Source organism: Rhinatrema bivittatum, chromosome 2 (assembly GCF_901001135.1).
Source record: "Rhinatrema bivittatum chromosome 2, aRhiBiv1.1, whole genome shotgun sequence".
Taxonomy (NCBI): domain Eukaryota; kingdom Metazoa; phylum Chordata; class Amphibia; order Gymnophiona; family Rhinatrematidae; genus Rhinatrema; species Rhinatrema bivittatum.
The window spans coordinates 601,964,230-601,981,309 of NC_042616.1; the positions used below are offsets into that span (position 1 = coordinate 601,964,230).

At 44.3% G+C, this 17,080-nt stretch overlaps 1 protein-coding gene across 1 annotated transcript in view; it reads left to right on the top strand.

The window, feature by feature from the left end:
* LOC115083377 (histamine H3 receptor-like) overlaps window positions 1-17,080 on the top strand; it is an 82,259-nt gene that overhangs the window by 32,719 nt on the left and 32,460 nt on the right. The window contains exon 3 of the mRNA XM_029587178.1: window positions 220-814. Coding sequence (XP_029443038.1) covers window positions 220-814 — 595 coding nt within the window. The remainder of the gene's footprint in view (window positions 1-219; window positions 815-17,080) is intronic.

Genomic DNA, 17,080 nt, shown 5'->3' on the forward strand with positions numbered 1-17,080 from the left:
AGGCATGGGATAAGCATAGAGGATCCCTGGTTGCAAAGAAGCGATCGACAGGCCAGAGATCAGCTGGGGTCTATGGAATTGTACCAGAAAGTACATTGGGCAGACCAGATAGGTGTTAGTGTCCTCTTCCGCTGCCATATTATATTATACCAGATGTTTACAATTGTTTTCAGATCATAGAATATCTTCTTTTAATAATAACATTTTATTTCCCCACAGATCTCCTACAGAGTCTTACAAGGAACAAACAATGTGATCAGAAATGCATTATCAAAAATTGGAACTGCCTGGGGGGTAGCATTTCTTCTTTCTGCTCCTCCGATACTGTTTTGGGATATTGCCACAGGAAGCAGTGATGTTGCTGAAGGATCGTGCACACTTGAGTTTGTGAATGCCTGGTATTTCCTAATTTGTCTTTCAACAATTGATTTTTATTTACCATTAATCAGTGTCATATACTTCAATTTAAGCATCTACTGGAATATCAAAAAGCAAAGTCACAAAATTCAGAACTTGAATTTGCCAAGAAATAAAGAACAGGCAACTGTTTTCTTTATACCAGAAAAGAATGAGCCTGTAGAAGATCAACCATTATCTCCTTATTTTGTGGAAGAAAGGCAAAAGTCACTTTTGATGGAGAGGACTCAGAACCAGACTTTATTCACTGGAGAAACCAATAAGCCTGATAATATGGTCTCATCAGAATCCACCTTATCAATCAGGCAGCAAAATAATGCCATAAATCCGAATAGCACTCGCCATTCTAAAATAGAAAAGGACAAAAAAATAGCAAAGTCTCTTGGAATAATTGTGGGTATTTATTTAATTTGTTGGGCACCATTTACACTGCTTATACTAATACGGGCAATCTGCCAAGGAGTATGTGTGGAACATTTATGGCTTAATATCACAGTTTGGCTTTTATGGAGTAACTCTTCTATTAATCCCTTTTTATATCCTCTGTGTCACAAAAAATTTAGAAGAGCTTTCAAGAAAATTCTGTTCCATGCATCTTAAGGAAGAAAGCAGAAACTGATATATAGATAAAGATAAATGTTCAAGATTCTTGAATTTCAGGAAATGAATTATCTGTGGTATCAGTCAATCTGTGACATTCACCAACTATGCTATAACCTGGTTTCATGTCAGTGTCTATTATAATTGTTTACTTTAGTATCTTAGCTCTTTAGGAAACAAAGAGGTAATTGCACATATTAACTTTTGAGCATGTGGGGATTTTATACTGATATATTATCACAGAGGAAGCTATGTAGAATAATTATATAAATGCTAGTGGTGAGATTGAACTGACTACGCAAGTTAACATTGAGCAACTGCACCATTACTGCTTATGTTAATCAGACTGTTTTGACTTTTTTTGTATTTAGGGCTGGGGCAGAGGGAAACTATTATTTAGGTCATATTAATATGAAGTATAGCCATGTTTTTATTATTAAAACTCTTATGGAATTATTCTTGAGTTCTTTATTTTATATTTATATTTATTTTATATTCATATTTGAAATATATCAAGAAGTTCCTTTTGCAGGTCTCAGATGTTGAACTGGGCAATAATACCCAAGTTTGTTTAGCTTCCTAACAATTGTAATGTAAAGTTCTAGCAGCATTCTTAGATCTGGATAAATCTGGAGTCTTTGTAGGTTATGATACCTATGGAAGGAGCAACCCGGCTGTAGTACTGGGTTTGGAAACCCCTGGAGCACATGCATGAGATCAGTACAGCTGTCCCATGAATTCTGAAAATGCTTGTGGTGATTGCTTTGTGTGTTTGTATGGTTATCAATCAGCTCGTATTTGGCTGGCTTGGCCATTTATTTTAAAGGGAGGCCAGCGGCCAGCAGATGAGAAAACTGACCAATGTAATTTCTTGTTTACTGCCAATCTGCCAGCTTTCAGACCACTAGGACTCTCCTGTTGCCTGGTATGCGGGTGAGAGGGAAATAGTTAAAATATTACAGAAAATGTATGGAACCCAGAGTACAATTAAAATTTCAAAATTTTATCTCTAAATTTAATCTGCCAAATAGCCTATCTTCCAAATTCAGATTCAGATTGAGACAGATCATCCCTCCTCTCCCCTTCCAGTCCCAGACTTCATGACATCAGTGCAAACTTTACAGGAGTAGCCAGCACTAAAATGTTCAGATCCAAATCAATGACCAAATTCAATAGTGTTTTAATTGGTACCTTAAGTAGTGTAATGATGGCAGTGATTGACTTGACCATTTGTTTACAGAAAACTGAGCCTGCTGGACTATAAACTGTACATATACATCAGAGGAACACTAGGCAATATTATAATGCCATCACAATTTTTTATTCAATTTACAAATACTTTTTACATACATTAATTACCCCTTTTTGTGGACCATATGCACGTATAAAAATCTCAATAAAACATATCATATTTCATCATGTGCCACTCATACACATCACATTCACTCCACTCATTCATAAAATACACACCTAGTGCATCCAAATACCCCTATACATCATTATCAAACTGTAATAAATATACACCTAAAACTATCACCGAATATGAATCTTTGAACCATTTATCCTCATAAATCCACTAACACATTTAAACTGTTCCCGACGAGACTTCTCGTTTCGCCTGAATTAACAGGCTTCCTCAGGGGGATTCTGTACCTTAAATAATGGGGACTAACAAGTTCAATATGCCCATTATCTATCGCTTAGAGTATCAATTGAAGCATAAAGAAAAAAAAAAAAAAAGCTAGGTGGAGGGAACATTGCCCAAATCTCATCTTGGAGTGAGTTTCCCCACTCCGAAGGCCATCAAATCTTCACAAGAGACCACTGTTCTGTTTGTACGTCTCACGTTGAATGTGAAAGTGGCCCCCAACCCCCTACACTAATACCAATCCCCACCTCGAGTTACTAGGTGGGCCTCCCATAGGGATACAAATACCTGTCTAGGGAAGAGACACTATAGTAAGGTTCTCTCTCTCTCTCTCTCTCTCTCTCATTGTCATGGACTGCAATAAACCTTTACTGGCCCCTAGCGCACAATGTAACGCGAATGGCGCCATATTTTGAATAGGAATTCACATAACGAATCCCCTGAGGAAGACTGAGATACCAGTTGAAACATGAACCATGTCGGGAAAGTTATGAATTATGATGAAAAAGCTATTTTTGGCTCGGTTTAAATGCTTTCATTAATTGGGCTAAGTATTCTCTCTTTTTTCAACATTCTTGGTGTGGGAATTTTTGAAACAAACTTTGGGTAGTTTAAATGTGGGAACTAAAAATTTTTGGTAGTTTAAACAAAACGTTCTTAAAAAAATTTTTTTTTGGGGAATAAAAATTTAAAGAAAATTTTTTTTGGCAAATGACAATAAATGATTGAAACATCACATTGCTCTGAAGGCTGAATACAGCTTGCGGCCCATTGCACGGTGAGAGGCTGCAGATTAAAATTTGAGAGCTGTCTTTATGATATTGTCATTTGCATTTTAAGGAAATTTTGATGGTTTTGTGATTGGATTGTGATCCTTTTCCATCTCTTTGTGTCTTGATTGATGATTGCTATAAGTTCAACAAGGTCACATAGCAATTGTTAATCATACAATGTTACAATATGTGTACACAAATGTGTGGTTTGTTTTTAATTATTGTTAGTATTTATATATGTTTATCATTTTATTCATATTTTACATTTTTTAAGATGGTGACATTTTTTAAGTCGTTGACACTTTATATGTAATAACACACATTTATGTTTATCTGTCAATGTATATGTATATCAGTCATGTGTAATTCTAATTAATATTGTTCTTGTAGTAGCCCCTGAGGCAGCTCCTGTGAGAGCGAAACTCGGCCAGTCAGGCTAACACCAATAAAAAATCCCTAATTTTACCGATCACTACATTTTGTCCTGCTTTTCAGCATTATTGATCGGCTTCCGATTTGTTTCTTAGTTATTATTATTACATCTGTGGCTATTGACTAATTTTGGGGAGATTTTTCAATTGAACTGTGATTAAGATCATTTTGAAATTAGGACCCCCCTCCACTTGCAGTCTTCATCCTGGGGATAGAGAAAAGTTTGGAATCTGTGCAAAAACTGTTTCACCATTTTTCTTGCTGGTTTGGAGGGCTTTCTTTTTCTGTCCAAACAAAAATGCCCCTACCTACTTGGGAACCTTCCTTTTTTGTTTTCTGGAAAATCTTTTATTCAGCAAGTTGCACAATATCACATACAACATAAATCATTGGAGAAATAACAATTCACAGCCAAACAGCATTCCTTCTAAACTGCCAAGGACAGTATTCCAAAGACATTTTTTGCAATACCCTGATAGTCACCGCTTTACGCTCTGTATCACTGCCGAAGAGAATTTTTATTTTCTTCCCAAACCAACAAACATCAGGAATCCTCATTCAGCTCATGTACACATAACTAACACCCTTCCCACACATTCATACTCCTCCACCGTGCACCCCCCTCCCCGAGAGACAGCACCCACCATCCGTTCTGCTATCTTAAATTTCTTTTACCAAGTGGTTGTGTATGCCTGCTCAAGTATAGAATTCACCAAAGTAGATGGCAGTCTTTGAATAAACTTAACCCAGGCTGCCACACATATCTCCGATACGTCCCATATTTTACATCCATCCTCTTCAATATCATACAATCAGCCGTTTTACTCTGCCATATATGCAAGGTGGGCAGAGGTTCATCAGCCCTTCTGACCAGAATGCATTTAGAAATGACTGCTAATGCCAGCAGAAGAAATCAGTCTATCCCTTTACCTACCCCTGGACCCTGCAAAAGGACTCCCAAAAGAAATGTCAAACTATGCTGCGGAAGCGTCTTGCCTGTACAGTGATATAACATTTGAATAACTTGTTTTCAGAAATTAGTTATCTTAGAGCAACACAGAAAATGAAGTGTCATGGTCCGGTCTGCTAATTTACATCTAATACACGGGGGATAATCTGTCAACTTCATTTGATACTGTCTGAGCTTCCCCAGGTATGCATTATGTAATATCTTGAACTGTGACTCTAATAAAGACATATCCAAATTTCCCGAATGCATGTTCAACTCCATACTCCAAACCACACTCAATTTTAATTTACATAGCTTCTCCGAGGGCCATTATTGCTTACAAATACTGTAGCATTGTGAGAGAGAATTCATGGACTTTCCTGCACTGTGTGCTGCTTCAAAAAGTACATATTCAGCTTTACTTTCCTCTGCAGTCTACTTAAAAGACTCATAATAGTGTCTTGCTTGAAGAAATGCAATCAAATGAGTGTTTGGTACATCATATTGCAGTTTTATGGATTGAAAGGGCTGACATGCAAATAATTCATCATCCTTATATGCCCCACTGTGATGCAACCAGCCTTGTTCCAAAAAGGAAAAACCTTTTTGTATTCCCAGCCAGGAGGAAAAGCTTTAAGGCAGATTTTAAATGCCTTGCAATGCACATGCAAAAACGGCCACATACGCACATTTGTGGGCTGTGCGGGAGGTATGCAAATTTTAAAAAGCCGGGAAGGGCGCATGTACTGCAATGATGGGTGCCCTGAAAACTTAGGTGGAAAAGGGCATTCCCGACGCAGGGCCAGCACTGACAAGAGTAACTCCAAATTTTCCTCAGGTGGCATGTGTATGTTATGTGCACCACTTTGCTATAGCTCCCTGTTAGGTGCAGGAGTCTGGTGAACATCAGGGGAGAAAGGGAGAGAGAGAGAGAGGGAGTGAGAACCTCTTTATAGGGCTCAGTCTGATACTCTCTATATATGGACCATTGTAAGGGGGCACTTTGATTCAGGATGAGTTTTCAGAGGTGGGTTGGGGTTAGAGCGGTGGTGTTACAGACACATTCAGAAGTATCCATTGTAAAATTGACATCATTAAAAACATTTTTGACCTTATAAGTGATACAAATTCTAAAAAGAGAAGTAGATTTGTACACAGTGCAGTGAGTAGGTTATAAAATAGCACATATTTTTGTTTGCAGTGAGATAGGCGTGCTTGTGGGTGCATGGATGGTCCTTTTAAAATGTACCTTTTATTTTACAAGAAATGGCAAAAACAAGGAGCTCAAGCTCTTCTGCTTGCTCCAGTGATGATTCCACTGCCAAGCCAGTAATACTGCTTTTATCAGTTCATTTTTGTTGCGCCGGGAGGTGGACCCTTGGCCTAGTGCAGGATTGGTAGGCTCCCCGGTCGGACCCAGAGAGCGCCTGGACTTAGGTGGACCCTGTCGGACCCAGTCGGTCCCGGGCTGCCTGGTCTTAGGTGGGCCTCACAGGATCTCCTTGAGAGAAAGTTCAGAGGTGTGCCCACCACGATCAAGGGTGCGCGGTCGATGTTCAGACTAGAAGTCCGGGGTGCCAGAGAAGGCTAAAAGAGAGTCTCTGAATGTATGGCAAGGATCATGGCCAGAGTCAAGGAAACTTGGTCAGCCAAAGCAGGTGTCAATACCAGTAGTCAGTCCGTGGATAGTCAGCCAAAGCAGGGGTCAGGTTCCAGGCAGCAGTCAGACATGGTCAGGGGTCAGGCAGAAGTCGGTTCCAGGCAGCGTGCAGGCATGGTCAGTGAACAGGCAGAGGTCAAATCCAGGCAGCGATCAACGTAGTCAGAAATAGGCAGAGGACAGTACCGAGAAGACAGTCCAAAGGTACTTCCTGGGGAGACGCAGGAACAGAAGGACACTGGAACAGAAGGATGCTGGAACAGGACTGGAACGAGACTGGAACGAGACTGAAACAAAACTAGAACAAGGCTGGAATGAGATTGGAACAAAGACTGGAAATGCAGAGGCAAATTAGAAATCACACGGTGATCGACCCGATTGCCAAGGCAAGGAAGTGATGGCAGGAACTTCCTCTTATACAGGGATCAATCAGCGCGCACCGCGGAGCTGGGACCTGCCCCTGGCCCCTTAAGGGACCGGGCGGTCCGTGCGTGCGCACCTAGGGGCTGGGCCGATGCCACATAGGACGCCGAGCCCCACCGTGAGGCCTAGCTGGAAGTGGAAGGCCCGGCGACCACTGCCGTGGGACACCGAGGCCTGGTTGTACTTGCTGCTGCAACTGGGGAGGACGACCCAGGACCCGTGGAGGACTTAGTGAGGTGAGCAGGCCCGGGTGCGGGCCGAGCGCGGACGGGCCTCGCAACAATTTTGTTGCAAATTTCTATGTTTTTGCACCTTATTAAAGTGTAAAAAATACACAAAGCAACATATTCACCCGCATATCCTGCACACAATATTTATATTTGCTCTTTAGCTATTACCCAACAAAGCACAACTGGCAAGCTGCATTATAAAATCTAAAATGTGGAAGGAGCAATCCGCCACACTCTACTGCCTAGCAATCTGTGATATCCCACTCAGCATGTCTACCTCTCCAAATAAATGTAATTATTGAGGATGTGAGCTGGGAAATATCTTGCTTAGCTAGCCAACAAGGCAACATTTTATATAGCAGCTTTGGTAAAATAATCATTTTCAAAAAAGCACATCTTCTTATAAAGGACACTGACAACTCTCTCCAGGTGTGAAATTGCATCTGAATTGCCCAAATATTCTCAGTAAAATTAAGAGACTATAATTGCTAGAGATGTCTAGCTACCCACACTCCAAAATACTTTATTTTATCTCTGCCCATTGAAAAGGGAAAGTCTCCGGTCATAACACCTCTATTTTTGGAAGAAGGGTCAGGGCTTCAGATTTATCACAATTTATTTTCAATCTTGCAATATTGGAAAATTTCAAAAACATATTCTTGTATGGATCACCTACAAAAAGCAAGATGTCAGCTGCAAATAATGAAATTTTAATCTCCATCCTCTCAATTGGAATTCCTTGAAAAGAACTATTCATCCTCAGTACACTGGCTAAAGGATTGATCTCACATCCTCCTTCTTTCTTGTTCCAATGCTTTTTACAACAAATGCTTTTTACAAACAAATAGTAAGTGAGATAAGGGGCAACCTGTCTCCCCTCCTTAACTGAGGCTCTCTGAGACAGAGGTATTAATTAGGGATGTGAATCGTTTTCCATATCGTCTTAACGATAGAAATCGTGTGGCAGGGCAAGAAAATCGTCTTAGGCACGATTTTTTAGTTAAAAAATCGTTAAAAATCGTTTTTTCCGATTAGTGCGCACTAACTCGAGTTAGTGCGCACTAACTGGGAGTTAGTGCGCACTAACTGAAAATGATACAATTTGACACTTTTCAGGTCAGTTAAGGTCAGTTTAGGAATGAATATGTATTCCTATTGGCTGCCCTCTTATTTATTCATGTTACCAAGTTTCCTACTGACAGTATATGGGGGATGGGAAATGGAAACAGTTGGTAGCTTGACAAAACAAGTAATGTGATCAGTCAATGTGACTAGAACTTGTGCCCTAACCCTGATACCAGGGGTATTGTGATCTTCCTGCACACAGTGCCCTATCCCTATTAATACCAGGAGTGTTGTGATCTTCCTGCACACAGTGCCCTATCCCTAATACCAGGGGTGTTGTGATCTTCCTGCACACAGTGCCCTATTCCTGATACTGGGGGTGTTGTGATCTTCCTGCACACAGTGCCCTATTCCTGATACCGGGGGTGTTGTGATCTTCTTGCACACATCCCGATATCAGGGATAGGGCACTGCATGCAGGAAGATCACAACACTCCTGGTATTAATAGGGATAGGGCACTGCATGCAGGAAGATCACAACACTCCTGGTATTAATAGGGATAGGGCACTGCATGCAGGAAGATCACAACACCCCTGGTATCAGGGATAGGGCACTGTGTGCAGGAAGATCACAATACCCCGGAGGAGTGAGGGTCAGGCAGCTCCCCCCTGTCTGTGAAGCCAGCCTCTCACTAGTAATGCAGGGAGGGAGCTGTCTCAGACTTCACCATCCTCCCCCCCCCCTTACCCCCACACCATTCACTAGCTGGGACATGGGGGAAGTCAGGAGTGAGGGTCAGGCAGCTCCCCCCTGTCTGTGAAGCCAGCCTCTCACTAGTAATGCAGGGAGGGAGCTGTCTCAGACTTCACCATCCTCCCCCCCCTCACCCACACACCATTCACTAGCTGGGACATGGGGGAAGTCAGGAGTGAGGGACAGGCAGCTCCCCCCTGTCTGTGAAGCCAGCCTCTCACTAGTAATGCAGGGAGGGAGCTGTCTCAGACTTCACCATCCTCCCCCCCCCCCCTCACCCCACACACCATTCACTAGCTGGGACATGGGGGAAGTCAGGAGTGAGGGTCAGGCAGCTCCCCCCTGTCTGTGAAGCCAGCCTCTCACTAGTAATGCAGGGAGGGAGCTGTCTCAGACTTCACCCTCCCCCCCCCCCCCCCCTCACCCACACACCATTCACTAGCTGGGACATGGGGGAAGTCAGGAGTGAGGGTCAGGCAGCTCCCCCCTGTCTGTGAAGCCACTGCCAGCCTCTCACTAGTAATGCAGGGAGGGAGCTGTCTCAGACTTCACCATCCTCCCCCCCCCCTCACCCACACACCATTCACTAGCTGGGACATGGGGGAAGTCAGGAGTGAGGGTCAGGCAGCTCCCCCCTGTCTGTGAAGCCAGCCTCTCACTAGTAATGCAGGGAGGGAGCTGTCTCAGACTTCACCATCCTCCCCCCCCCCCCTTCACCCACACACCATTCACTAGCTGGGACATGGGGGAAGTCAGGAGTGAGGGTCAGGCAGCTCCCCCCTGTCTGCGAAGCCAGCCTCTCACTAGTAATGCAGGGAGGGAGCTGTCTCAGACTTCACCATCCTCCCCCCCCCCCCTCACCCACACACCATTCACTAGCTGGGACATGGGGGAAGTCAGGAGTGAGGGTCAGGCAGCTCCCCCCTGTCTGTGAAGCCAGCCTCTCACTAGTAATGCAGGGAGGGAGCTGTCTCAGACTTCACCATCCTCCCCCCCCCCCCCTCACCCACACACCATTCACTAGCTGGGACATGGGGGAAGTCAGGAGTGAGGGTCAGGCAGCTCCCCCCTGTCTGTGAAGCCAGCCTCTCACTAGTAATGCAGGGAGGGAGCTGTCTCAGACTGGTATCAGGGTTAGGGCACTGTGTGCAGGAAGATCACAACACTCCTGGTATTAATAGGGATAGGGCACTGTAAGAGATGACTGTAGTAGATTGAATAAAGATCTGATGTTTCTGCTCTCCTCACACCAAACAAAAACAACACACAAGCAGAGAAGCCCTTCTTACAAAGCTGAGCTAGTGAGTTAAGTAGGAGGAAAAGTAAACATACTGGTGCCAGTGTGGCTACTTAAAAAATACACTTACCAACAATCAATTACATATATTTGAACTGTGTACAGTTCCAGCCAGGACCACCTTTCTAAAATGCACAGTGATTGGCAAATTCAACATGCACTAGCATTTCAGGTGCCTGCTAACAAAAATAATAAACAAACAAGTTCTAGTCACGTGAGTGCTGATCATTACATTACTTTTTTTGTCAAGCTTCCAACTGTTTCCATTTCACATCCCCCCAACCATATTGGTAACATCAATAGATAAGAGCACAGCCAGCCAATAGGAATACATACATACATATTCATTCCTAAGTGACCTTTACTGACCTGGGAAGTGTGAACACTTTGTTTCATTTTCTGTTGGTGTTCGTTAGTTTCCAGTTCCATTTCCCATCCCCCCAACCATCACCTCAGTGGTAACCTTGGTAATATCAATAGATAAGAGGGCAGCCAGCCAATAGGAACACATATTCATTCCTAACTGACCTTCAGTGACCTGGAAAGTGTTTATTTGTATCATTTTCAGTTAGTGCGCACTAAATCGAGTTAGTGCGCACTAACTCCCCGTTAGTGCGCACTAACTCGAGTTAGTGCGCACTAACACGATTTAATGATTTTTAACGATAAATCGTTAGAATTTCTATTGTATCGTGTTCTATAACGATTTAAGACGATATAAACATTATCGGACGATAATTTTAATCGTTGAAAAACGATTCACATCCCTAGTATTAATAAGTATCTGTGCTGTTGGGGAACCTTAACTAAAAGACCTGGAGTGTGAGTGTTTCCCTTGTCCTGGAAAAAGACAGACCCTTACACAGATATTGAGAGAAACTGAGAACTTTAAATGCTATCTGAGGGGCTAAGAACTGATATGATCTGTACCATATATTTATGCAAGAACTTCTACAGTAAAGTTTAAAATTTTTTTTATATTCTAACAAAGCCTCCATTGAGATTATTGGCACTTACATCATTAATGATGGAAAAGAACTCATACCTCTCCCAGGTATAAGAGTCAGTTCACCCCTGCTACCTATGGAGGAGAAATTTCCTTCCCTCGCCAGTAAAAGAACCCAGCCCTGGGGGTCAAAGAGACTGTGAGAGAGTTTGGAGTTTGTATATTGTCCCTGAGAACCCTGTGTGCCCCTGTGTCTATGCAATCCACAAGCAGGGTTTACACTGAGCTGACCAATCCCAGCACCATGAACAATGGAAAATCCTTGGGGGTGGTCTCAATATTTTGAAAAGGTCCCCTTAGCGTTTACTAAGGGAAAAATAAATTAGTAAGGGAATGAAGTAGCACATTGTAATGGGAAGTACATCCCATTCCTGGTGCTCCTTAGGAACAAGGACCTGAGAAAGTTAAAGGCAGGACAGGAAATATTTGGGAATTAAACTGTAGGGCAGGAAGTGATGGGGAGCAAAGCTCAGGCGCTGACCTGATTAAGGAGAAGGAGGTGTCACAGGGAGGTAAAAAGCATTGGAACAAGAAAGAAGGAGGACGTGAGATGGGATGGTGACTATACAGAGGTTCCTGAGATACCCAGGTAACCAGCAGTAGTCTGTCTGAACCTTGTGGCCATCGGGAATAAGGATTGCTGAGGAGAGGAGCAGGGTCAGGCTGCCACAAGCCAGAGGAACTAGTGGGAAGCTGACAGCTTCTGTGTCCTGCAGGAGGGTGGTAGCAATCCTCCCCCAGCTACATAGCAGTGCTGGGGGAAAGCAACTTCAGGGTACCCAGGACTGAGTTTAAACCCTGAATTCAGACAGCCTAATTGGATTGCCTTTGGAAAAGCAGTTGTGCTAGGAGAAGCCCTGTTACTGAGCTGTGTTTTAGAGCTTTGGCTGTTACTATCTGCTGGGCTGGAACATGCGTAACCTGAGTGGACTGCCTGTGTAGAGGCAGTTGTGCTGGGGAAAGACGAGCTTGATTGATCTGTGTTTTAGAACATTGTCCTTTTAAGTTAGGAGGTAACATAAAACTGTGAAAAAAAACAAACTCCAAGGGCTCACAAAGCAACAACTCTACCTATGAAGAAGCAGCACTGGAAATATTATTCCAGGCACTAAAACACCAATACATTTGTTAGGAAAACAGAACAAGTCAAGCTGCTATACATTCCTGTTGCGGTCGCGGTCACCAGTCTGACGACCGAGCCCTTACCTGCCTCTGCGGGCCGTGGCCGGCGGGGTCCGGGTCCGGGGTGCCCGCTCCCGCGGGGATCGCGCCGGCTTGGGCCTGGTCGGGTGGTGCCGCGGCGGCGTCTCCACGAGGGAGACGCCGCCGACTCTCTAAACGTAGCCCCTTCCCTCCTAGGCGCGCGCGCGCAAGGACCAGGGCATTTCCCGCCAAACCGCGGGTCAGCCCCCAAAGTGACATCAGACGCCGGTTGGTATTTAAACCCGGCGTCTGTTCACAAGAAATCGCCTTGCAACGAGGTTCTTGCTGATCCTCGTTGTGCTGTGCTGCTTCAGGTGCTTCCAGTCCGTGCTGGCCCTTGTTCCTGAGGATTCCTGTCCGTGAAACTTTGCTTGACTTCCTGGTTCCTGACTTCAGCCTTGTTCCTGACTCTTCTGCCTGCCGCCTGCCTCGACCCTGGTCAGTCTCCGGTTTCTCTTCAGCATCTGAGATCTCCTAAGTCTCAGCGGCTCGGACCCCACGGGCTCCTCCCGGGGGGTTGCGAGCTTCCAGGGCGAAGCCATCTATTCAGCATCCTAGGTCTCCTAGTTCCCGTGGCTTGGACCTCACGGGCTCCTCCCGGGAGGTCGCAGGTCTCCAGAGCCAGAGTACCACATCCTCGTTCACCTGACTCCGCCTTCCGGCCTTGCTCTTTTCAGCGGAGTACGTACCATCTTCTCCTCAAGGCCGGTCCAAGAGTCCACTTATCCGTTCGCAACACATTCCTCCACAAAAACTACACACTAGCAGAATACCTCCCCTCCATCACATATGCAAAAAAAAAGATAGACCCTCACCAAATTTAGAATAAAGAGACCATAAAATTTACATAGAAAAATGCAGACAAAAACTGAACTGGAAACCACAACAAACCAGAAAATGTATGCAATGCAACACTCTAGAGGCCTAAACTTTAAAAACTGATGTCTCCCCAATACTAACCCCCTCCCCCATAGCCAGTTCAAGGATATTAGATGCCCTAGGCAAACCTTATAGCCTTACACATACTCCATGCCCTCTCTATGCACACAGTTAAGAACTATGCATTTATAATAAATTTTACATGAAAAGAATAATCAAAATATAGTGTGAGGTAAAAATATTACTTAATTATATTGGGCCAGATTTTAAAACTTATGCGCGGGCGTAGATTTGTGTGTGCAACCCAGCGCACACAAATCTACGACCAATTTTTATAACATGCGTGTTATAAAATCCAGGGTTGGCGCGCGCAAAGGGGTGCCACTTGTGCACCTTGCACGCGCTGAGCCCTAGGGGAGCCCCCCCCACCTTCCCCTCCCTTCACCTATCTAACCCACCCCCCAGCCCTATCTAAATACCCCCTACCTTATTTTATTTCTTATGCCTGCCTCAGGCATGTGTATCTTGCGTGCGCCGGCCAGCTGCCGGCGCACGAACCTCCGGCACAGCCGCAACGGAGGAGGCCTTGGGACCGCCCCCAGACCCACCCCCTTCCCACCCCAGGACATAAGCGCATCCTGGGACTTGCACGTGCTGCCGAACCTATGCGAAATAGGCTCGGCGCACACAGGGGCAGATTTCCTTGGGTTATGTGCGTATGTTACGTGCGTAGCCTTTGAAAATCTGCCCCATTATATTTACATGCACTGCTGTAGTACCATCCAGAAATCCCTGCAGAAAAGACACTTGAAACCCATATGCTTTTAGACCTATTGTAAAGCATGTTGGGTGTGTGCTTGACTCTCAAAGCCATGAGTAAATTGAATTACAATTACAATATAATAAACCTCCCAAGCCAACACAGCACTAACTGCCAGCACTCAAATAGCATCAACCCTACCTATGAAAAGGCAACACTGCAAATATTATATCAGGCCCTAAAACACCAATTCACCTCCTATTAGGAGAATATATTACCTCAGTCACACATGCAGAACACAAACAGACCCTTACCAAATACAGAATAGAGCAACCAAAAAGTTCTCTCTTTCTCTCTCTCTCTCTCCTATATAAATAAAAATGTTAAATAGTTTGGACAAAATCGCTAATCTCAGAAACCACTGAACCGATTGCTTGCAAATTTCGACACAACCTTCATTTCGCATACAGGAAGATTCTTCTGTACTTACATTACAGATATGTCACACCTGTGACATATCTGTATGTCACAGGTCCAGAACCTATGCTCATGTTTTTACTCATCAATAAGAAATTTCTCCCTCCTCCCCCCCTCCACGAACGACCTTCCTTCCCCCTCCCCCCCCCATTAGCAAACCTCCCTCCCCATGCGCTAGTTTCGCTCTAATAGTGCATACTGCTACTGTTCCTAGTTATGTTATGTTATATTATCCAAGTTGTTCACTCCCTTGTTCATTGTAAGACATATGTTGTCATTGTTTTCTACTTGTTATAATGTAAACCGGAGTGATAAGTAATTCTGTTACCTGAACTTTGGTATAAAAAAAAGTTATAAATAAATATTAAAAAATAAACAGGTAAAATAGGTTTAAAATTTTTTTCCAGAAAACAGCGACATCTGCTGGACGTAAGCGCCATCTGTTACACCTTACACTAACACACGCTACACTAATCATTTCACCAGTCCAGGTCCACATTTCACTTCCATTTTAACACATTCGCGCACTTTTTTCGCAAGAAGATACCTATTTCCTTTACAGAGAAAATACACCCACCACCCTCCTCACGCCCCCCACACACATGCCAAATTGATTTACTTCCGACAGCCTCCCAACACACACAAAATCACCCTCCTCATACCCCCCCCCCCCACACATGCCAAATTTATTTACTTCCCAGGCCCTCACAATACACACAAAACCTGACAGAAGTCCGGGAGGCTCCAGCAAGGGGCCAGGACCGGTCCGGGACACATCTCCTGCACTACGGCCGTCGGCTGCCAGCAATCAACATGGCGCCGACAGCCCTTTCCCTTACTATGCCACTCGGAGACACCAATGGCGGCAGTAGCCCATGTGACATAGTAAAGGCGAGGACCCCTCAGCGCCATTTTCAGGACTGGCAGCCGGCGGACCTTTGCCCTTACTATGTCAAAGGACCTACCGCTGCCATTGCTCCACCCCACTGACATAGTAAGGGCAAAGGGCCATCGGAACCCATTTCAGTGCTCGCAGCCGATGGACCAACGCCAATACATCGCTCCCAGACCGCCCCTGAACGCCCGCTCCACTGACTGACATTTTTATCAGTTTTCGGGGGGTCTGGAGGGTGGGGGGTGGTGGTGAATTTATTGCAAACATCTTGGGGAGGGGTCATGGGGGGCAGGTTTCATTTATTCAGCAACTCTGGGGGGGGGGGCAGGAGGGTGGGCTACTGTTTTTCACAGGGCTGGGGGAGGGGGGAAGGAGAGTGTGGGGTGGTTAGTTTAAGAGAACTTTTCTCATAGAGTTGTTTTTTGGGGGAAGGGGAGGTTCACACACAAATACATACACTAAACTTGCACGATCTCGAACGCACCAAAATAGCCCTCCCCAGACCACAAAACAAATTTGGAAGTGCAAATTTGGTTAGGCACTCCCCTATTTGGCTACATAATGTGCACAGTTCCCTCTGAGGCCGCTCCGATTTCTGAGTGGCCTCGGAGGGAACGGAGGCAGGCTGCGCGTCTCGGCGTGCACAGGCTGCCCAAAATCGGCAGCCTTGCGCGCGCCAATCCCGGATTTTATAAGATACGCGCGGCTACATGCGTATCTTATAAAATCCAGCGTACTTTTGTTTGCGCCTGGTGCGCCAACAAAAGTACGCGATCGCGTATGTTTTAAAGATCTACCTCTGTGAGAGCTTCTAGTAGGCTGTTATTTTCCACCAAGATCTAGAGAGAAAATTCAGAGCTTCTTGGACATGCTCAGATTTTACATTGGAACGACATCAGCATTACTTGATCCAGATAGCAGTTATAGACTATAAACTATTATAGACCGGTGAGAACAGCCTACAGGAATACTCTCCTTGCCCCAGCCATCAAATCCTCTTTAAATAAACAATCTTTATCCAAAGCGGGCCCTGAGCAATGGAACTCGTTACCTCCTGAACTCCGGCAGGAACAATGTCGGATCACCTTCAAAAAGAGACTCAAAACTTGGCTGTTCGAGCAAGCTTTTAATCTATGCCAATAACTTCCCACTATTCACGCCTTTTCCATCTTACAATTGCTCTCTCAGATTATACCCAGGATGTCATTTCAGATAGCACTCCTACATAGCAGCTTATCAATCCATAGTTTTATCCAGGTTGAACCATGTTTAGCCGTTGCTACACAAAAGTATCATATTATTTATTGTTTATGGTGATACCACATTTCTAGTTCAGTTGATCCAAGTTATTCTTCCTTGTTCAATGTAATCGCATTCTTACATGCCTGTTAATGTTATAATGTAAACCGAACTGATTTGTAACTCTGCTATATGAACTTCGGTATATAAAAATGCTAAATAAATAAATAAATAAATAAATAAACAAACAAATAAATAAATAAATAAATAAATAAAACGTTGCTGCACATTGATTTGTTCTTGGCTACTCTCCTTACCAAGCTGTCCTGCCTTAGTTATGACAAGGCTCTGAAAGGGTGGTGAGCTCACATAG